The sequence below is a fragment of the Lycorma delicatula genome, chromosome 9 (assembly GCF_047948215.1).
Source record: "Lycorma delicatula isolate Av1 chromosome 9, ASM4794821v1, whole genome shotgun sequence".
Taxonomy (NCBI): Eukaryota; Metazoa; Arthropoda; class Insecta; order Hemiptera; family Fulgoridae; genus Lycorma; species Lycorma delicatula.
Window position 1 is genome coordinate 37,904,509 of NC_134463.1, and position 23,719 is coordinate 37,928,227.

At 30.4% G+C, this 23,719-nt stretch overlaps 1 protein-coding gene across 5 annotated transcripts in view; it reads left to right on the plus strand.

The window, feature by feature from the left end:
* LOC142330599 (TATA-binding protein-associated factor 172-like) overlaps positions 1-23,251 on the plus strand; it is a 143,925-nt gene extending 120,674 nt beyond the window's left edge. For all 5 annotated transcript variants that reach the window (XM_075375991.1, XM_075375994.1, XM_075375993.1 and 2 more), the window contains 7 exons: positions 5,715-5,855; positions 5,976-6,124; positions 7,958-8,092; positions 12,777-12,939; positions 15,016-15,152; positions 18,200-18,281; positions 22,391-23,251. In XM_075375991.1, the coding sequence (XP_075232106.1) occupies positions 5,715-5,855; positions 5,976-6,124; positions 7,958-8,092; positions 12,777-12,939; positions 15,016-15,152; positions 18,200-18,281; positions 22,391-22,579 (996 nt within the window). In that variant the 3' untranslated portion in view covers positions 22,580-23,251. The remainder of the gene's footprint in view (positions 1-5,714; positions 5,856-5,975; positions 6,125-7,957; positions 8,093-12,776; positions 12,940-15,015; positions 15,153-18,199; positions 18,282-22,390) is intronic.
* The last annotated feature ends 468 nt before the right edge of the window (positions 23,252-23,719 follow it).

Below are 23,719 nucleotides of genomic sequence, written 5' to 3' on the forward strand. Positions count from 1 at the left end.
TTTGCAAACATAATAACATATTAATAAAGTTTATTATACCTAAATTAGGAATAAGATCTCCATCATCATTTATATCTAGCTGTCAGTGATTCCTGTATAGTACTATATACAGTAAATTTCTGTTACTTAATGATACAGCACCATCCCCTTGAGATTTAAAATTCTGAAAAAATCTCAATATTAATAATAAAATTCTATTTTTGACTTATAGTATGCATAATTACACATATACGAGGGTGAATAAAATATAAACTGAAATTTTTGTTGTCATTGACGCATGGCTAATGGAGAGGGGCATGGCTTCTCAGTGTTGTATGTAGGGATGTGTGGTGGGGATCCCACTTAAAAAGTAGCCAACTCACTACTTTTTCCTATTCAGAATCATAATATCAGATCAGGAGGTGTCATCGTGTGTTATGCTACTACGTATTATTAAATTTCTCACAGCAACAAAGGGTTTAAAACCATCCAAAATTGTGAGAAGACTTCAGGCACAGTCAGGGTAAACACATTTAAAAAGACTCAAGTGTATGATTGGCCAATCATACACTTGAGCCAAAAGTTTTCAGAAGGACGAGAACTAGTTGAAAATGAAGGTCACTATCATCACCCAAGGACAAGTGCTACTCCTGAAAATGTTCTCATGGTTCATCGCCTTATCAAGGATGACCGTCGATTAACAATTGCAGAAATTGCTTCTGAGATCGGAATAAGCTATAGCAATGCTCAGGCAATCATTACTGGTGACCATAGATTTAAAAAAGTGGCAAGACGATGGGTCATTCATATTCTCACCAAAGGTCAGAAGCTCTATCAGCTAGAGGTGTGCGAGCAGTTGTTACCAAGTTGAAGGAGAATTTTTTTGCATCAAACCATGATCTGTGATAAAACTTGGGTGCATCATTACACCCCAGAATCAAAACAGGCAAATATGGAATGGCGAAAAACAGAAGAAACTTCACCTATTAAATCCAAAACTTGACTGTCAGCTGGAAAGGTTCTGGCCACAGTATTTTTTTATTTCAAAGGACTTTTGCATGTTGATTTTATCCATGAACATTGTACAGTGAATTCTGCATACTACTACCAACTTTTAGATAAAACATATATACCGTGACTATCTTTAATAATAACTCTTTACAATTTTTCACCATGTATCAAAACTGTTTTATTCAGAGATTATAAAAATAAAATTTATTAAAAATATGAAAATTATTACTAATGTCTTTTTGATTGCCATTTATTTTTAGTTTTTATTACATTTTTATTTTAACTGATTTTTATAATAGCCATGAATTATTAATCATTCTTTTTTATTCTTTTGAAATGGACATGCAAAATATGTATGTATGTATATATTTAAATTCTATTAAATAAACCACCTAGTACAGAATATTGAGATAAGACATATCTTACCTTAATTTTTCATGAAAGTACTTTCACAGGATCCCGTATCCTCAGTCATGATAGAAATAATTCCATTATTGCGTATTAATTTAAATGAGTGTTGCTATCTGTTGCAGTTTTTATAAAGCCACCTCCCTCAAACAACTGATGGTTTATCATATTGAAATTTTGTTTGTATTTAAATATAGAATATACTTTTAATTTTATGTCATCTTTATTAATTTCTAAATTTGTGTTAATATCAGAAATAGAATTTTTTTATTTTTCAGATGGTCTGCCATATTAGATAACCCTAATTTATAATTTTTTTATTTTCTATAATATTCAAGAAATCTAGTTTTAAAGAATTTTTTTTGGTGCTATGTAAATACAATCATAATCATCACATTTAATTTTATAAATTCCACAAGATTGTTTATCTTATTCTTTTATTTATTTTTGGTGTGAGGGAGATATTCTTATAAAAACTGCAACAAATGACAACACTCATATAATAAATTAATAGACAATTTTCATTATTTTAATATTTTTAATACGTTGTTTAATTAAATATTTCAATCATGACTGAGGATGTGGGTTCCAGCAAAAGAACTTTCCTGGTAAAATTAAGATAAGATATGTCTTATCTCAATGTTCTATTCTAGGTGGTTTTTTTTTTCATCTTTTGTGATCGCAAAGAATCACTTTAGTCAGCCCATTATTAAAGTCTGTTCGAATGGACTGTAAAGCCTTGCAATCCTCCCAGTACTTTTTCATACATTTCGATCTCCATGTCCTTTTTGGTAATGAAAATGTTAGTGTTGTGAGTTTCTTTCTTATACGAGTGTTTTTGTCCTTGATTTTTTTTGTTTAATTTTATTTTGTTGGTTGTGTCTTCTGGTATAAGGCGAATTTCCTTCAGATCCTCTCTTATTTCTCTGACCTATTTGCATCCTGTCTTGGTGTTCTTCTTGTCAAAATTGTATTGTATCAACTGTTTCAGAAGTCTTGAATTTTGCATCCTCATGATGTGTCTAAAGAATCCTAGTCTCCTCTTACACATAGTATCAGTGATGGATTCTACACGACTTTGTTGGACACGATCCACCGCTGCCCATTTTTCTGGTACTTTTTGTTAATCCAGATTCTTCCAATCCTTATTTTGATTTCCTGAAGTCTGTCAGTCTTTGATTGTTCATTCAACTGGAAGAGTGCTGCATATGTGGTTTCTGGTTTTATAACTATGTTGTAGTGTCTTATTTTTACATTTATGGATATACATTTTTTAGTGTAGATGTACTTGTGTTTTAGCTTTGTCAATGTTGTTTGCTAGCATGGCCAAGTCATCATTGAAAACAAAGCAGTTTGTTTTGATTTTTCGGCTTATTTTTATTTTTGGGGGTGAATTTTTTGAGCCATTCCCTCATTACCATCTCCAGAGCACAGTCCTGTTTTGATCTCAAATGGTTCTGACAGTTCGCCTCTGAATTTCACTTTTGACTTAGTGTTTGTGACAGTCAGTTTTATATTGTTTATTAATTTGTGATGTAGTCTGAGATGTCTTGGAATTTTTAGTAGGGATTCTCTGTGGATGCAGTCTTAAACTTTCTTGAGATCTACAAATGTTATCACCATGTTTCTGTTCTTGTTCCTGTTGTAATCTATTATTAGCTTGAAACTCATGATCTGATCTGGACAGCTACTCCAGGGTCTGAAACCTCCCTGAGTATTCTCCTAGTTCTTTCTTGAGTTGTAAACACATCCTGTTGAGAATGATTCTTGAAAGAATTTTGTATGTTGTGTCTGGGAGTAAGATTCCCCCTGTAATTGTTAGGATCTGTTTTGTCCTCTTTTTTGTGTAGCAGTTAGATGAGGTCTGCCATCCAGTGTTCTGATAGTTATTCTTTAATCCAGATGTTTACAAGCTATTGATCAATGGTGATTTTGCTGGTCTTCTTGCATGTTTCCAGATCTCTACAAAGATCTGTTCTTCTCCTGCTGCTTCATAATTCTTCATCTCACCCAGTGTTTGGTAGACTTCTTTTATTGTGGGAGGGTAGATGTTTTCCAGTGGTGTTGTTATTGGGGTGTAGATGTTGAAGTTTAGAAGTTCTGTCGGTTCTTTGCAATTTCGAAGTTTGTTGAAATATTTAGCTAGGATTTCCACTTTGTCTTTATTGTTATGGACCATATTATGGTTTTCAACCTTCATTAGTATGGTTGAGGGTTTGTATTTTTGGAATTGGTTTTTGAAGGTTTTTTGGTAGTTTCTTGACTGCATTTTGTTGAATTCTTCTATTGATTTCAATATTTCTGCATGGTGTTGCCTTTTTATTTTCGTTAGAGTTCAGGTGGTTTCTTTTTTGTTTTACTAGATTTTGGAAGGATATTTCTCATTTTTGGGTTCAATGCATAATATCCATGCTTGATGTCTAGTCTCTTCTGTTTTGTCACATTTGCTGTTCCACCATTGATGCTTTTTTGGGGGTTTTATAGGGGCCAATTTTGTGCGATATGTCTAAGGTTGTTGAGTAGACCTTAAAGTTTGTTTTTTTTTTTTTTATAGCTTTTTGATAATTTTCATTCTTGATTAATTAGGTAGGGTCTATTTTTCTTTTAGTTTTAGGGGCTTGGTTTTGTTGCTTCCTTTGGGGAGTGAATTTAATTTTAATTTTGACTATGTAGTAATCTGAGGTTGTATCTACTCCTCAGAGGACTTCTACAGTGTAGAATTATTTGCTGTGGTTTTTTTTCTATGAAGACATGATCAAGTTGTTATTATTCTTTAGTGTAAACAGGTTGTTTCCAGGTTTTGAGTTTTTGAGGTGGTTTATACTAGTGGAATTTAAAAAAATACTTATATAATTTAAGGATCCCTTAAATAACTTTTTAATAATTAAACATGTAAAAATGAAATTTACCAGATGTTCCTACCTGAAAAAATATTGCTAATACCACACCCCCATTGATTGTAAAAAGTATCCTGTTGTCCTATTCCCATTTTGGTTAGGGTATTAAATTGGACCTGATGATCTCAGATCAGAAAATAAATCATTTTGAGGTAACGTAACATTTGCTAAATTAAATTTGTTAGTGTTTCATTGTTGAGTAGTTATTTAAGAGGTACTGTTGATCAGTTTTGATGTTAAACTATGAAAGATTTTAAAGGGTCATCATTTTAGTTAGGGTTGTTATAGCTTGAAGATTTTTTATATAATTTTTTTTTCAATGTTCTTAAAAACGAAGTGTCACAATACCACCCTTAAACATTTAAAATTTTTGAGTTAGCCCTCCTGTTCTCATACAAAAAAAAAATCTGATGTGGACACCACGTGACTTCCTTGTACACATATTAAATTACATATTCACATTTTTTTAAATAAAAATTACATAAAATTTTATTTCATTAATAACTTCTGATATTTTTTCATATTCTTTTTTTTCTTTATTGAATTATTGTTTATTGTTAAAAAAAATTTACTATCGAAGGTTAATAATTAGTTATTAATAAAATCAATATATTTAAGTTAAAAAGAAAAATGAAATGAAGTCTGATTCGAATTGATGAAGTTGTAAGATCCAAATAATTCATTAATTAAAATTTGATTTGGCTATAACTCTGGAACTAGTGAAAATAAATACTGCTTATGATATAACGTTGAAAAGCACTCAATGAGGACTTATTACTGCAGTTAAGAAGAAGTCCAAAATCCATTTTTTTTTTTGGATTTTGGGTTTTTTTTACACTTTTGGTCCAGTCGATTGCAATCAAAAGCGAGGTGCACAAGTAGAACAGTCCTAAATCCAAAACTTCATCATCCTACGGCTAATCATTTTTGAGTTATGCGAGATACATACGTACATATAAACATCACACCAAAAGTAGTCCAGAAATGGATATTTCTGTTGAAATCTGAAACTGAAATTTTTCACAATCGCAATACTCCTTTACTTCTTACAAGGAAGTAAGTAATAAGATGTTTCAAGATAGGAGAATTTGTGGAATTTTCATTTTTTATAATTTAACTGTTGAAAAGTTATTAAACCATTTCCATTCTTTATGAACTCTTTTTGTATAAAATATTTAAAATAGTGAAACTACCAAGACAGAAATTACTCAACAACAAAAAATTGGGTTCTGGTTCTGTCATTCTAAGTATTGAATATATCAATACAGGAGGATGTTTTATGAAATTACATATATCTTACAATTAATAATATTTTGTTTTAAACTAAAAAATTACAAAGAGATAGAACAGCATAATCTTAAAAAATTTGATTATTGAATAATTATTGATTTAAAATTCATTATTTTTTATTGTTTGCAGGATTACTACTGTGATCTTAGTCCATTACAAGAACAACTATATGAAGATTTCACGCATACACAAGCACATCAGTCCTTAACTGAATCATTAGGAAAGCAACAAAACACTAGCAATATCCAGAGTAACACTCATATATTCCAGGTGTGTGTAAAAAAATGTTATTGTTTTAAATTCAGAGTATATTTTTGTAAAAAAAAAAAATTTGAATAATTGTTTTATTTTTTAAAAAAATTAATATATTTTATTTTTATTTTTTAATAGGCATTAAGGTATCTTCAGAATGTTTGCAATCATCCAAAATTAGTACTATCACGTCAGCATCCAGAATATGAAAAGATTTATAAACAGTTAGCAAGTCAGAACTCTAGTCTAAACGATATACAGCATGCTGCTAAATTGCCAGCACTTAAGTAAGACATTGATTTTTTCTTACTCTTTTGTGTATTCTTATTTTCACTGTGTTTTGAAGTTTCTCATAATAGCTACCCATATAAAAACCAAACTTTATTTAAATATATTTGTTTGATCTAATTTAGCTTCTTCAAAATACTTCCCTGCATGATTTATTGTTGCTCTAAACATTTTTTTTTTTTTTTAATTGAAACACTTCCTGGAGTCGGGTTATTTGAGAATGAAACTTTTTAAGGTTGATTTTTTTAGTCTTTAATTAAGAAAAAGTACACAGTAGCCAAGTTGATTGGGGCTTTGAGAAATGGCAGTCATCACACAATTCACTAGGAACATATTGAGAGGAATAATTCATGAGTATTTTTATAATGCAACAGCAATAAATTGCTGACTTAAAGTCATAAGCAATACCCTTTTAATGTAGTAAGAAAATCAACATGTCCTTAATGTTTGAAATATTTAGGCATGCATTTTTGGGGGCTGTTGTAATTTTCTCTGCTAGTAGCAGAGACTTTGCTTTGCTTTCCACATCATAACTACATGCTTATCTAATCACCTATTATGGTATCTTACAAAATGTTTTAATTATCATTTTACCAATAAAAAAAAACCTCATGACTGACAACACGATTCAACTGTTGGTCAAAGATTGTGATGCAATTATGCTTAATTTGAATTTTATGCAAAATGCATGCTTAGTTTCTTTGCCAAATCAATTGAAAAATTTAGTTTGATCAAATCAAACAGATTTCTATTTCATTTGGCTATTAAAAATTCTCTTTGATAATAGCATTCTTATTTTCAATTATATTATGCTTATTTTCAGTAAGTTGATGTTGATGGGCATTCAGATTTGCATTGTTTTCTGTTTTCATAGTGCCTAATTTGAAATGTATTCATAAAACTGTATACAACTTCCCCATAGTCATATTGTAGCATCATAAATCTCTACTAAAGGTTTTCCCCATTCATATAAAATTTAACACATGTACAGCTTGTTCTTCATTCTTGCTTCATCTTTTTCACCTGCAAAATTGTCATAGACACCAAATATGTCTTCCATTGCCTGCCTTTCGTCCAAAAGATTCAAGTTTGAATTTCAGTCTGGAAGTAAGTGTATTTAAAATTATGTTATTCAAGCTACTATAAAATAAAAATGAAAATCTAAAACGGCAACGAACTGGTGTAGTTTGAGAACTACTAATAAACTACTGCATCACCATGTAGCTAACAGCACTGTGCCATCCCATTTTTTTTTTTGTTTTAATTTGAATTTGTTTTCTTTGTTAAGCAGATCTTGTATAATGTAACAGAATCTTAAATTAAATTATATCAAATTTACCTACACAACTTTTGATAAAAGAAGTTAGAATCTTTTATACAAGATTTGCTTCATAAAAACTAAGAATTCAATTTTAAAATTTCAGTATATATAAAATGTTAATTGTATTTATTTAATTTTATTTGTAATTTTTTTCTTTTTTAGTTTTTAATAACTATTTCTACCATTTTTTTTTTTTTTTTTTTTTTATTACATTCACTTAATGATTTTAAAAAGAGAAAAAGTATTTTTTTTTAGAGAAAAAGGACATTAGCACACTCTCATAAAAACATTGAGTCAAAACTACAAAAACCTTAAAACATTTTAAGGTCAACTGTTCCCCAATAAATTATAGAATGCTTATAAATTGCTTTATATTTTTTGTTATAAAAATAATTATTTACAGTACACCTTCTCGTAAGTAAATAGAATTTATGCATTATCTACAACTAGATTGTAATTTTGAAAAATTACTTTTTGATTTGTCTATATTTAATTTGAATTTTTTTTCTAGACAATTGTTGTTAGATTGTGGCATAGGTTGTGATACTGTCGGATGTAACACGGAACCTGTCGTCAATCAGCATAGAGCCCTTGTATTTTGTCAATTGAAGGCTATGTTAGATATCGTTGAAAATGATCTTTTTAAGTAAGTAATCAGTTATATAATTTGATTAATTATTTTTAATTAATTAGTATATAGTACTTTTTATTAAACGTAAAACATTTATAATAACACTAGTGTACAAAATTTTCTCTTAGAGCAAATAGAAGTGATGTCTATATCTATTTTTCCCCTTGAACTTAAAAGTGTTAACAGAATTTTTCATTAATCTCCTTAGTTTTCAAGTTACACCCTGTTCAGTGCTATATATATGTTATGGAAATTATGCAATTATGTTATGGTAGTATATATTTATAATACATAAATGAATATAAAAATTGTATTGATTAAGCATTTAAAAATGATTATAAACTTTACCATTAATATAGGCGGGTTGCACGTGCAGCATACAGTCCCCGCTATAGGATCTCAGTTTATACACATATATGCTCTTTCACAAACAGGCTGTTTGCGATGAGCAATGTTTTGCTCACTGTGTAATTTGTGTACAATTCATATTGTAATAATTGAATACATATCTTAGAGAAAATAATCTGATTTAAATAACATAATCATCATCTTTGCAGTAGTAATAATCTTCATTGTTTATTTTTCTACTGCATTCATTTTGTCATGGAAATCACCAGATTTCTTCGATTGAAATATTAATTTTGTATTATTAGTAAAACCATACCTGGCTGATCCAGCATCACATAAAATTAAATGGGAATCTTTACCTTCAAGCCACCTGCACTTGACAAATTTTGCCAATTATATCTTTTGAGTGGTTTTGATTTACCCAAGATTCATCTAAATAAATAATAGGGTATGGATTTTTTCATTTCAAATTTTATGCATTTTTTAAGGAATGCCTTCCATAATAAAATAACATCTTGCCTTTCCATTAAAAACTTTCTACCATCATTACATTTTTGAATGAAAATCCAAGTTCCTTAAAAATTATCCGTAAAGACATCATGCTACCACAGTGATAAATTTTCTCTTGTAACGTATGTTTTGCTTTGTGAATGGTAGGATACTCCCCACAGTCATAGAACTTAAGGATGGTATTATGGATTACATCCTTATCAAAATCATTCAGATCTATCACTATGTGGTTGTTTTTTCTTTGGAGAAGAAAAAGAATTCACATTTGTTTTGTTATCAGCTTTCCTTTTGGTAGTGGTCTTATTACCCTCAGCAGTAATTTGCTCAACAGTTCTGAGAGAGACACAACAACCATCTGCTGTGGCTTGTTGAGCTTTGGAAAAATACTCACAAAAAACATTACTGGGAGTTTTTAAATGTTAAAAGTAAAACAAACATTATACACAAAGTTCTTACTCTGACTTCGTAAATCTGATGAAAGTACAGAAATTTTTAACAATAGACTGCACACACAAGAAAGCACTCCTACAATCACAGTCACAGAAACACTTACACTGCCATGTTTTTGTGGTAACTTGTACATGGTCATATGGAATGGGAAAGTTGGAACATAGTGGGGGTGATAAGGCAAGTAGATGCTACCGACAAGTAGTCAGTAAAACCACGGTTATAAATGGTAATGAGTATAGTTTGTTATGAAAGAAAGTCTGCAATGGCATAGAACAATATAATTAGTCATAACTGCTGGATGATGCAATTCTAAGATGAGTCAGAAAATGGCTTTCTTATAGACTGTCATCATTGTTTGTCTAAGTGATGTTACAAGCAACATCTCTTTTAATTATCTGAGTTACTCGTTCAAGTCGTAGCCAGTCTGTGTTCAGTGTTCTGTGATACCTGTAGATATTTTATGCATATGTGCTGATACAATATAGTTGACTGTAAACGTTTCTCAGTTATGATGTTTTCTAAATTTACATTTCATCTTTTAAATTCAAGACATGTAGTGCATATATTTTGTAGTGTTTGTATACTGTGTAATTTTGCAAAATGCCTAAAGCTTGTGTTGCATTTGTGATGAGATAACATTTAAATTTTAGAAACATAGTTTTACTCCTCTCATCAAAAAATTTTATGAGCTTTAATTTGGCTGCAAAGTTGGTGACCAAGACAAACGTTGACTCCTCACATTTGTTGTGCTACCTGTGTCAGATACCTTACAAGCTGGTTATAGGGTTCTCGGCACATAAACTATTTTTGTCTGACTAATGTTGTGGGCATTAGTTCAAAATCAAAGCACACTATTTCATACCCATTTTACCATCTGCCATAAGGCCTGTGGCTCATAGTGAAGAACTGCCTGTGTCTAAACCACCAGAAAATATCATACTTAGCAATGATCAACAGCACGAAGATTTGGCCAAGGATAATGATGATGTAAGGCTGATCCAAACTATGAACCATCATGTTCATATGAGTAAACCACATTTTCTAACACAAGGGGACCTCATTGACATTGTACAAGATCTGAATTTATCAAAAATGAAGGCAGAACTTTTAGACTCACAATTGAATGGTTGGAAACTCCTCCAGTATGAAATAAAAGTACATATTTTTATAAATAGGCATAATGACTTCAAGAATTTTTTTGTATTTGAAGATGGACACGTTTTCTGTAATAATGTTTTGTCTGTAATGAATCATTTGGTCATTAATACAAAACAGAGGGGTGGCATTCGTTTATTGATTCATCTAAAGCTAGTCTGAAAGCCATACTTTTGCACATTGGAAATGAGTTTCCATCAGTGCCACTAGCTTACACCATGGGTCTGAAACAAACTTACATTAACATGAAACTTACATTAACATGAACTTACATTACATTAACTTACAAACATGTAACATGAAAGTTACATTACCACTAGATAAAATAAAGTGTGAAGAATTTTAGTGGAATATCTCTGGTGACTTGAAAGAAATTGCTCTGTTGCTAGGTCTTCAACTTGGTTTCACCAGATATTGTTGTTTTCTTTGCGAGTGAGACATCCTGACCCCATAGGGGAAGACACCCACCATGTGACAGTTGCGGTTGCCACCCCCCCTCCATTCCCTCCAGAGCCCATAAGGGGCTTTACCAGAGGTCATCTTCAAAAACCTCGGCAAAAGGCGCCTTTTGCCGAGTCAGGATGCCACTGATGCGAATGCCACATGTGACATTTCCATCAGATACTACTACCCCTAAAAAAAAAAACAGCAAAATAAAAACAAAACACATGTTACATTAGTCTCAAACAGGACTGAGTAAACAAAATATGGAAAGGAACTGAAATCCTTTACCTACCTGAAGGTAAAAGACTGAGTTCAACACACAATTACAACAAAACAAACCAACAACAAAAATGAACAAATTACAAAACAAGTAAAAGAAGAACACGGGAAGGCCCAGGCAGCACCCTAAATTTCCTAGGCAATCCTTTCTTTTGCCAAATAGTGTATAAAATTCTCAGCTATTAACCATTTGGACTGGTTTCTCCAATTGTCATGTAGATCCAGCGCCGACCCAGTAATATCAACCTGACAGGTTTCCATGAGTATCAACTCATACTTTGAACAAACATGATGAACGTCGTCCAATTGTCTACATTACAGACACATTCCTGAGTCCACCAGGCTGAATATCTGCAGCCTGTCCCAGAAAGATATTTTGTCATGTACTTATTCAGTTGTACCCAAGAGGTTCCCTGTAAACTAATATCAGGAAACAGATATCCATCCCATCCCATCTGGCCTGCCACAAAGCATTACCATGTTATTCAATTTCCCAGACTTTGTCAGAAGTTAACTCACCTAAGTTCTTGCAACATAACACGCTCTTACACAAGCAAGTCTATCAGTTTCACGCCCACCATCACCAAAATCACCTCCCATGAAATCATACGGTAGCCACCGACTAATGTTAAAAGTATAAGGCGTTGAGCCCTCAATAATATGTCCCGTTAGCTTTTAAACTTAAACTACCCAACCAAACAAGCACCACATATAACATAATTGCCTCGCAGATGCCCTTATACAGGATATTCGTGGTCTTAAAATTAAGACCCCCAATCAGGATTGATCACATACCAAATACTGAAGAATGTACTACAGGCCTTCTCCATAACATAGTGCAATTCAAGGTGCTTCTTGAATTGCATTTTCTCATCAAGAAACACCCCAAAGTACTTTTGAGCCTGAACGTATTTTATGAGCTGGCCAGCCATCGAAACATGAACCTGCCAAACATCCTTTGAGGAGCATCATAGTGGTCTTCTCCAGACTGAAAGTCATCTTATGTTGATGACCCCATAGCTGAAATATCCTGCAAGTCTGAGTGGCTCAGAACTTAGTTTTCCTCCAAACTTAACAGCATTAACTCTAGGAAAGAATAATGTTGTTAATGCACTACTTGTTGATTCAAAAAAGTTTACTTACCTCTACTCCAATAAAGCTGGGGCTTATGAAAAACTTTGTGAAAGCAATGAATCAAAGTGGGCTTGAATTTTCTGACATAAAATATAAGTTTTCAAAGATCAGTGAAGCAAAACTCAAAGAAGGAATCTTTGTAGGACTTCAGATTACAGATTTATTTATAGATGACAACTTCAATAGTACATTAAATGAGGAAGCGAAAGCTGCATGGAAGACTTTTAAGAGCATTTGCCAGAACTTATTATTATCTCTGAATAAAACAGTTTTGATTTGTGGTGAAAAATTGCAAACAGTTATTAAAAATAGTCATAGTATATATGATGTGCATTATTGATTATATTTTTGTTTAGTAAAATTTTTTTCTATTCTTTAGGAAGAACATGCCTAGTGTCACTTACCTTCGGCTTGATGGTTCAATACCACCTGGTTTAAGACATTCTGTTGTAACACAGTTTAATAACGACCCCACAATTGATGTTCTTTTATTAACCACACATGTTGGAGGGCTTGGCCTCAATCTAACTGGAGCTGATACGGTATGTTTAATTATATGTATAATATATATCTATTTAGTGTTATTATATCATAATTTAGTGGTAATGGAAGAAATTTTTATTTAAATTTTTTTCTGATTATTGTGTTGTATAATTACAGTAATTTGATTTCATAAGGTCTGAGAGAAGTTTAAATCACTAAAATTTAAATTATTTTTTCTGAATAAAAAGCATAATATTAGATAGATGACAAAGTGGACAATGATCTATTGTAAAATATAAATGTATATTATATATCATTATAAAAAGGTAAAAAATTTGAAAAATGTTATAAGTCTATTTCTACTTTTTGAAATGTTTGTTTATCAAGGTTAGAGTCATTATAAAGGCAGTTACTTTTATATGGATTTGAATGTTAAACTGTGGATACCAGTGTTCTTTGATGGATGGGTTTCAATTAACCACACGTCTCAAGAGTGGTCAACCTGAGATTATTCCAGACTACATGTTTACCAGTACATTTACACTTACATTGCAGCTACTCAGGCCTGGTAAGCCGGTAGTGGTAATTGCATTTGCCTATTCATACACACCCAGACCTGGCAATAGCTAGAAAACTGGTTGGAAAATTATTATTTATTACAAAGTAATTATATTCTATTTTATTTTGTTCAGAATCATAAATTCATCTTCTTAATTAAAATACAAGTGAAGTAAAATTCATTTTGTTTTTAAATTAATTAAAGTTAACTTTTGAAGTAAAATTCAAAGATTATACATGTTAAGTGAGAGTCTTATCATATGCAGTTATTTATGAATGTAAGTATTGCTTTAGTGCTTCCAGCTCCTTCCAGTACATTTTAATTATTAATTTTTGGCAGAAGAATTTAAGTAATATCGTTTTGGCTTCATTATGAGGTTGTAAGAGGTGCCACTAAAACTAAAAGGCAGGCAATAATACTGATTCTGTATACTCCTCCTATAGAGCTTGTCTGAACCAGCCCTTATTTTTATTACAGTCTACTAGATATAGTTTAAACAAGTTCATACACAAGCAATAAAAAACATTATCCAATGAAATTTTGTTATGCAACAATATTGAATCGTGTATCTAAACAAGTAAGCTGAAAGAAGTAGATGTTACAGAGAGTCATAGTTACCTCATTGCAATCACTGTAGTCAGTGATTATGAATTACTAATGAAAAAATGTACTATTTTATCTTAATGTACGTTTTTATCTTCAAATATCTGGCATAACCACTTCCTCAGTATTAAATATATGTCACTTATCGTTTGAAAACAATATTAGATACTGTTTTCTTTATCAACTGATAGGAGATCGAGGGAGCATTATACTCACAGCAGGTGAACATAATATAAAACTAAGCTATTTTGTGGGCATATATTAATTGTTTTCTAATAATTATAATTTAGCTTTATTCTATGGCTTTAAAATGAAATTTTAATTTCATTTTCAAATTTTAATTTAAATTTTATGGTTTTAAATTAAGTCTATCATCTTAAATATGAACAAAATATGGACAATAAATTTTATGAAACCCCCGGATGTAATTTGAGAAATGTAAAGGTCATTTCTACCTATCTCCTCAAATAGGTGGAAATGTAGGATAGGAAATTGAAAGTAGTATAATTAAACAGTACAGATTTCAAGAAAATAAATTCTACATCAAATCATTAGGAATTAATAAACCTTAACAGTAAAAGGGGGTTATTTAAATATTTTTGATAATAACTGTCAGGGAAGGCAGCATTTTGAGAATTTTCAAATTACTGTAAGCAATTGATGAGATATTGAAAGAAATTGGTCCAAATAGCTCTTATGAGAGGCAATCTTTTTTTTTTCTTTTAATACTAATATTTATATAACATAGTGAAAAAAGTTGTTTATTTTTTAAGTGGCATTGACTGATAATAATTTTTGTTTTACTTGTAACATATGAATTTTAATCCAATACCCTTATTTGTATCTTTCATTTTTATGTTTTCTAATTTGAGATTAAAGTGTAATGCCTGTTGCTTAATTTGTTTTTTCTTGTTCATTGTTTCTGTAAATTTGTCTTTATTATGTTTTAATAAATTATTTATTTTTTATTCAGGTAATATTTGTTGAGCATGACTGGAGTCCAATGAAAGATTTACAAGCTATGGATCGTGCTCACAGAATTGGACAGAAAAAAGTTGTTAATGTTTACAGGTTGATAACTAGAGCTACATTGGAAGAAAAAATTATGGGGTAATTTTTCTTATTCTTATATTATTTATGATAATAAATAACTTGATAATTTTGTTGCTCTTCTATTTGGAACGACAAAAATTGTATTATTTTATCATTTAGTCATACAACTTCAATGAAAGTAAAAAATATCTCTCAAATTCATTCTTTTTATAAAATTTATCTGTTTAGACCTTTTTATTTCTCTGTTTAAAAGAAATTTTCCAGGTGTGTCAAAGTTAAGTCATATTTATTGTACTATAACCTGTATCCATAAAAAAAAGTAAATATTAAGGCAAATCAGCTAGTTCAAAAACAAACCCTAAAGCATTTAAACTGTTCTGAAGTTTTACATTGTTTTTCCCTTGTAACTACCTAACTGCAACATTAATATTGTCATGTGATGTTTGGTCCATTTGTAAAGTGTATATAACAATACTATAATAATATTCATGAAACACCCATATATTTTCTATTATAATGGTAATAATTTATTTTATAGTTAATTTTCACAAGGGGTAGAGTAAAAGCTGAAAATAGTATATTAATCAATATACATGAGTTTTACATTTTCAACCTACAGCAAGGAAGTTATTTTTTAATTTATGTATGTTAAAGAACTTATTTTGTCATTTTAAAACATTTTTATACCGAATGAAATTGAATTAAATAATAAAAAATAAAAATAAATAATAAAAGATTTGTTTATAAAACTGTTATCAGTAATTAATCTTAGAATATTGTTCATATAGTTTACTCTTTACTGAATTAACTGTTCAGTTTATTAAAATATTTGTTTAAATAATAAAATGTCTAAGATATCAATTAACATAGACAGCAAAAAAAAATCCCTTTTGGCATGCTGGAAGGCAGAGGTAGATTTCACTGGTGCTAAGTAGGAGGTAAAAAAGATTTACACCTTAAAGTTATGAAAAACTTCAAATTTACTCAATACAACAATGGTTACATGTAAAAAAAATTTCACATGTTTAGCATATGACAAGCCTCATCTACTTAAAATTCCAGCAATATTTTGGTCATCCCTTCCCTTACCGTAAAGGTTTGTTATATCAAAAATTATTTCAGACAAAGGTAATGTTTAGAGGACTAATGACCACTTTAAACCAATTTGATACTGTGCCTATTAAGGGAATTATGATTTTTTTTTTATCTTTGAAACCCCATTTTTTCCACCCCCTGGCCCAATGGTTGGTGATATCAAAAAAGTTTACTTCAATAACTTTTAGGCCCTTATCCAAAGAATAGTAGGAACTTTAAACGAATTTGATATTTTACTTAATAAGAAAGTTATAGCGATATTTTGTTTTTCGAAAAAGCACCCTCCATTTCCACCCCATGGTTCAATTTTGCCCGTTAACAAACTCGATCGAGATTTTGGGTCATTATATTTTATGTATCAATTTAAAAGTAATTAGCGCAAAATTATGGCAGTTATCGTGTCTACAAGAAATTGAAATATGTACATATATAAATGTATATATAAACTTTTGAACTGATAGTGATTTTGTGGTTTGGGGGATGTGAAAAAGATATGTCAAAATTTTCCTGAAGTCGAATCATGGTACCCATTATAATAGGTAGATTTCTTATGAAATTACCTAAAAACTACCTGGAGAAATCTTTTTAATATTTTTTGGATGAAGAATATACATTTATTGATGACTGAAGCAATTTGACCTATTTGTACATTTGTGATGCATTTATGGCCAAATGTGTTTTCTAATTTTTATGAAATTTTACAGTAAAACTTCGGCAATTAGGCCAAACAATGTATTTATTTGTAAATATTTTTCATAAAATTTTCTGTTTTTAAAATGGTAGCCTACTATCTTTATTACACTGGGGTAAAAAAGAGTTGCATTAGAAGAGAAGTTTCAAGCCACTGCTAACAAACTGAGCAGATTGTCTCCATTCCTATTGTGATCTACTTCAGTAAGTCACCAATTTACTCCAGTCTATCTTTTAGCAGCTACATATATTTCACTATTTTAGATTTTACTCAGTCTTTGATCCTGACATAATATTTAATAAATTTATATTTCCCACTTCAGACAGTCATCCCTTCTTGAAAGGCATCATTCAGTGATATAGTGTCCTGGAAATATTTCTTATGATATTGCTAATACAATTTGATTATTTTTGCACTGGTTATTCCTTTCACAACCAGCTGTGACAGTCATATTCTATTTTATACATTATTTTAATTTTCATTTAAATAATCCAATCTCATTGTAAAGCTCAATGTACTAAATGAATGAGCTCTATTGTTCACTGGACTAATATTAAAAATGTCCAAAAACTTTCATGACCATCCATCACAATCTTCTTTAAATAACTTTTACTTAATTATTACATACTGTGACTCATCTTATTATACTGAAGTAAATAATTTTTCGAGATAATATTCTATTGCATTGAGACAGTAGGAGAAACTAGAATTTATAAGAATATTTTGTTTCCACTTAAGTTAAATCTTTATGATTGAATAAGTTGAGAAAGTTTTATAGCATATGAAAAGTGCCACTTGATCAAAATTTACTCTAACTATTGTTTTAATATTTATTTACTGTTTATAAAGGCAATTCTGTTTATAAGTACTTTACATTTTTTTAAATTTTATTTTGGTAAACATATCAGCCAGACAGTGATAATTGATGCAGCCTAAACTGTCACCCTAATTGGTTGAGGTAAAGGCATATGTAGATTTTGCCACTCACTAGTTCATTCTAAAACACATGTTGTACAAGTTAAGCTTTTAAATATTAGTACAATAGTTCTGATTCTAATAGAAGGTTGGATTCAGTTAACTTATATGGTTCTACTGGGTATTCCAGTGTATACCCAAACTCATTGGTTGGGAAAGGCCTCAACATATCTAGTATCTAATAATTGGAAATCATATGTTACGTTACTGTTTTATCTTAGGAACTACAAAGCCAGCCAACGTACAGGATCATGATGTTCTCAGCTCGTTTTGTGAGAAATGTAGGAAAATATAAATATGCCTCCTATTTATAGGGTTTTTAGTTTTGTTTCTCTTTTTACAGATTACAGAAGTTCAAATTAATGACTGCCAATACAGTAATAAGTGGAGAAAATGCTCATATGATGACAATGGGAACTGATAAGGTTTGTTGTTTAGTTTTTAAATACCTGTTGTTTTATATTTGTTTGCATTACTATATTAAAAAAAAATTATAATTATATGTTGGTTAAACTCACACATATAATATGCTGTTTTAGTTATAGCCTCTAAAAGGGGTTTCTGTTTTTTTTTTACAATAAAAGCTTTTTACGTATTCTTATGTAACATTCTTATCCCCTAGTAAAAGTACTTTTCGTAATAGAAAAGGGTACATTTAATTTTTTACTTTAGTCTATTTGTCCAAAAGCATCTTAATGAATGCAGTGCTTAAAAATTAATTAAATTCCATAAATTGTTTTAGCTTATCACCTTCATTTTAGAAGGCTCAGAATTAAGGTGTTGTACTGTATTTAGCTCAGTGAATTAGGCATCAAGGAAAACACTTCACACCTTGCTTTATTCAGTATTTCTAGAATGGGTTACATATTTTTCTTGAGCATATCTTTCCCATTTTTTGGGAAAGCTATCGACAGGTTATTTACCTGTCAATAGGTAAATAACCTATTGACAGCAGAACAAAAACAGGAGATTGAAGAGCGGGGCCTTGCATCTTGACAGGTCAGGTGGGATGAATCCCCCACAGCTTGCTATATTTCCTATAGTGTCTAATTTAGGTGTGATTAAATAGGTCTCCCCCAATCAGTATATCACACAGTTTCCGTCCGGGCATGGTGCCTTTCAGGTGAGTTTGGCTAGGTTTCGTTTGGTGGATTTGAGTCAATGCCCAGATTGCGGGAATGATGATACAGTGGACCACATTCTCTACGTCTGTCCCTGATACGAGGTCGAACGTTCATGAGCTGTTAGGGAACTTGAGAGAATACATTCCTTTCTGGATCTCCGTACCAACAGGATGATCTATCACTATAGATCATCAAGACTAGCCACTGCTAGTCTTCTTTACGCTCTTGCAAATGTGTAGGTCTGCAGAGGGAGTTTGATCGAGGTACTTGATTGTGGTAGGATCCTGGGTGGCTAAAGTTCTAGCTTAGGCATTAAATTGGTTGGAGGTAGGCGTATTGGCATCATGCCACAGTTATATTGGTATTGTTTGTGATGTGATTTAGGGCTCCTGCTGGTGGGGGTGGCTTCACTGCCGGGTTGTGGTAGCCCGTGCGACCTGGAACGTGGCTTCCCTCTGCCAATGGTGGTCCTGATCGTGACTTGGTAATGCCATGCGAGACACCATGTTGGGACCGGGTGGGGGTGCAGGGTTTGTCCCAGACTCCTGTGTGGACCAGAATGAGGTTGTGTTCCCCTTGTTAGATGACCTAAACTGGTAGACTTATTTGAGTGTAGGTCTGAATTTCTATGTTGCGTAAAACACAATTTTGATTAGTATGAGTAGCACTGATTTAACTTTAAACTCGTTCATTTTCTGAGGCATTCACAGTCACGAACGGTGTTGTCAGATCTGTACTAGGCGCGTGGTTCACAGTTTCAGTTAATTAGTTTGAGGGAATCATGTTAGGTTGGATGTGAAGATGTCCATTTGAGGCCTACATGAAGGTGAAATTTGCCAACGCATTTTCATCAGTGGCATCCCAACAGAGGCCTGGCTGATGACTGTGAGATGTAATCGGTTAGAGGGTCTAAAGACGACCTCTGATAAAGTCCCTCAGAGCTTGGAACAGAGGGGGTGGTGTGGCGACCGGTAATGTCACAAGGTGGGTGTCTTCCTCCTACGGGGTTGGGATGGAGCTTATGTCTAGCAGATGTACATATTTAGAGTATTTTGAATAAAAATATTTTCAAGAACGAATGAATATCTCTTATGCTAGATTGATATTTAGATCCAATTTTTTATCCATTCCAAGAGCAGATACTCATTTAATCAGAAACATCACGATTTTAAAGAAAAAATTTCCAATGTTTTTGATTATGCTTAAACATTTATCATAATTGTTTACAACATGCTATCACATTTACAATAATCCTCAGATTTGCTGACTGAGCAGTTAATTTGGACACTTCAACTTGTCATAAATTTGTAGGAGGGGTTAGAATTTTCCTTAAAATTATCTATTTCTTAGGTGGCTAAGATTTTTATAGCTTTTAATTTGAAATTGCAAAATTTTGATTACTAATATGCTCTTTCCATCAATAATAATCCCCTAATCATATAGAGAAGAGTTCCTGTAGAGATTCCTGATGCATAGTTGGAGCAGCTAAACTCGGTAATCAGTTTTTTTTTGTCCTGCACGTATTCCTTCAGAAAGAATATTCTTTTTATTATTCACTAGTATCTGATTTTTCATCAATTGTCCCCAATTTGGGTTCTTCGGCTCTTGAGCCTGACTCCAGTTTATTCTATGCTAAGAATGCAGGAACCAGTAATTATTAAATAATAAGATTTATAATAATATAAAAAAATTAATTAACTTAATAAAACATAAAAAAATAACCAAAGTAGAAGGAACTAAAAAGTAGGTGTAAGAGCTGTCATATCAGTAGGATGCCAAAAAGAAAAAGGAAATTGTAGTAACAGGAAACTGTAGTAAAAGAAACAAATACAGTAATTAAATAAAATCAAATATATATTAAAGTATATATATTAATATATAATTAATTTAAAAATAGCATTTAAAACAAAAAAAGAAGCAAAATTAAAACAAATTCCATTGCCCCAAAATTGTCACTAAAAGATCTATAAATAAAGTAATTAGATCAGAGAAAAAATAAAAAATAATAAGAAACAAAGTCACAAACAATCTTGACCTAAACATAAACGAATAAAATCAGGCTTTAAAAAAAAGTGGAATTTTGCATCAAAGTAAAAGTTTCTTTCAAGTTTTATTAAGGGGATATAATTTTATTAAGGGCGTAGTATTTTACTCCTAATAAGAGGCAAATATCATACTAATTATGGCTGTAATAATGTTGCGATTGCAACGTCAGTTGCAAGGCCTAGTTCATTTCTATTGTTTTATATTTAATGTTTTTGTTTACCACTACTACTTAGTTATATACCATAACACACATTCTAATATTTATTTCAAAACACTCATGCAATCATTCTGTCTAATTTTTCTGGAATGTTTTTGTTTCTTATTTATTTGTTCAATGTTCATTTATTTTATTGTGGTTTAGGTGTAGTGTTACATATTTTGTTTATTAATGTAATGATTAATGAATTGTGAAAATAAGTAGAAAATGACTTTGTCAGTGATAACCAAGAAAATCAGTCTAAATGATGTGCATACACGACATAATAACAGCCTTTACTTTCCGGGAATAAGATTACTAATTTTTTTTTTTTTTTTTTTAATATACTAATCTAAAGAAAATAAGGAAGAACTTATTTATAATCAAATCTTATATAATTTCTGACTTGTATACTATTCAGTTTTTTATAAACTATATCAATGTCTTTTATTGACAGAAGACCACCAAAAGGTTAAAGGAGTATCATTTTTCAAGATAATTTTTTGAAAATATATATAATTTCAGAAGTTTATCTTTAATTTTATTTATTAAAATTGTGTGAAAATGAGAGTTTTTGTTATTTAAAAAAACAGCATAACTGTAAAAAGGTGTGCAGTCTAGATGAGACCATTGCCAATAATATTAATTATTTATTTTTAAATACATTAGTTACAGTTATTTTTAGTTCATTAGTTTTAAAATGAAATATTTGTTTTTAAAAATAGTTTATATATATTATGTGACCAATTTTTTTTTTTTTTTTTTTTTTTATAATGTGATTGGTTTAACAGTTATTAAATCTTTATATTTTGTTGGAGATTATTTCACAATATTTGTTTTTAGTTTTGTTATAACTATGTAATGGAAGATGTCTATACTTCATCAGTATTGAATAGACTCGCATACAAGGACCTATTTAATTGTAATGAGTGCAGCAGTTGCACATTCACACACGTGAGATAGACTTATTGGTTTTTATGGCAAACCTTGCTTTGGCAAGAGTCATGAGTCTTTTGCTCATGACTCTGAGACTTCAAATAACACATATATAGAAATGTTTCTTTATGGAATAAAGTTCAGTAATGTATTCACTTACTGAACTATATATTCATTTATTATATATTTATTCACTTGTTATATTATTTTTATTTTATTTTTTTTTTTTAAGTTACTTGATCTATTCTCACTTGAATCAAAACATCCCAATTGGTGTAATCAATCAGTGCCATCAGGATCTTCTACTAGTGGGACAGTGACTATGAAAACAGTTTTAGAAACTTTACCTGATTTATGGGAAGAAAATTGTTATGAAGAGGAATATGACATTTCAACATTCGTTAAGAATCTCAATTCGTAATTTATTTTTACTATAAAAGAGATAAATTTGGTATAATTTGATGGTGACATTTATATTAATTAATTATTTTTTAAATTTACCATAGTGTATCTTCTTTCCACTGCAGTGTTCATTCTTTTACCAAAGTGTTATTGTTTTTTTTGTCATCCTTTATTTTCTGTTATCATAGATATTATTTTTTTACATAATTATATAGGTAAGATATTTCTATTCATATTATTATTAAAATATATTTAGTAAGTTTGGTTTCAGGTATATCATAATTCTGATCAGTAGATCACAAACATATATATGTTTGCGATCATATATGAGTGTGAATGTTTAATTTTTTTAACTTAGTACTTATAAAATAAGTTTATTATATAGTGATTAGTAATAGTAATAGCTAAAATTAATTGCTCAATGTAATATGTGTTGCAATTATGACTCATGTTTGATTGATCATTGTAGATTATTCTATCATTATAATTGTAGCTTAGATTATACATCCTGAAAAAGACTTAATTTTAGAAACATATATGTATTTATATAATAGCAGGTTAGGTTATTTTATAATTTACAGTAAAAAGCCATCATTATTAGAATTGACCATGGCTCAAAAAAAAAATGTTGTCATTATTACCAAATTTGTATGTTTAACTCATTTTGTGCATAAATCATTTTAAAATCTTCTTTACTTATTTTCAAAAGTTTTAATGCCATATTACTGTGCTTGCAGAATGAAAGAAATAGTTTATTTACAATAACTGTATATATATGTTTAAATATATAATATATTGTAAATCTTTCAATTTGTATCACAAAACTACTATTCTAGAAAACAGTTGAATATTGAGAGAATCTATTTTATCTCATGAATTTTATGCATCAGATTTAGAAATGGGAGGTAAAAGATGTTTTAGAATTTCATGTTATGATAAGAAATCCTTCACTGCTAAACTTTATAAATTGCAGTATTTTCCAGAAATTAAAAGAATTAAGAAGCTATACAGGTGAGTGCCCAAATCTGGACCCCCATTTTCTTTTTGAATTTTAAAAAATTTACTTTTTATTAAAATCAAACTAAAACATCTATAATGTACAATCTGTTTCGGTTGAAAAATTTTTCTTTCATTAACAGTATACTGCCAATATTGAGAA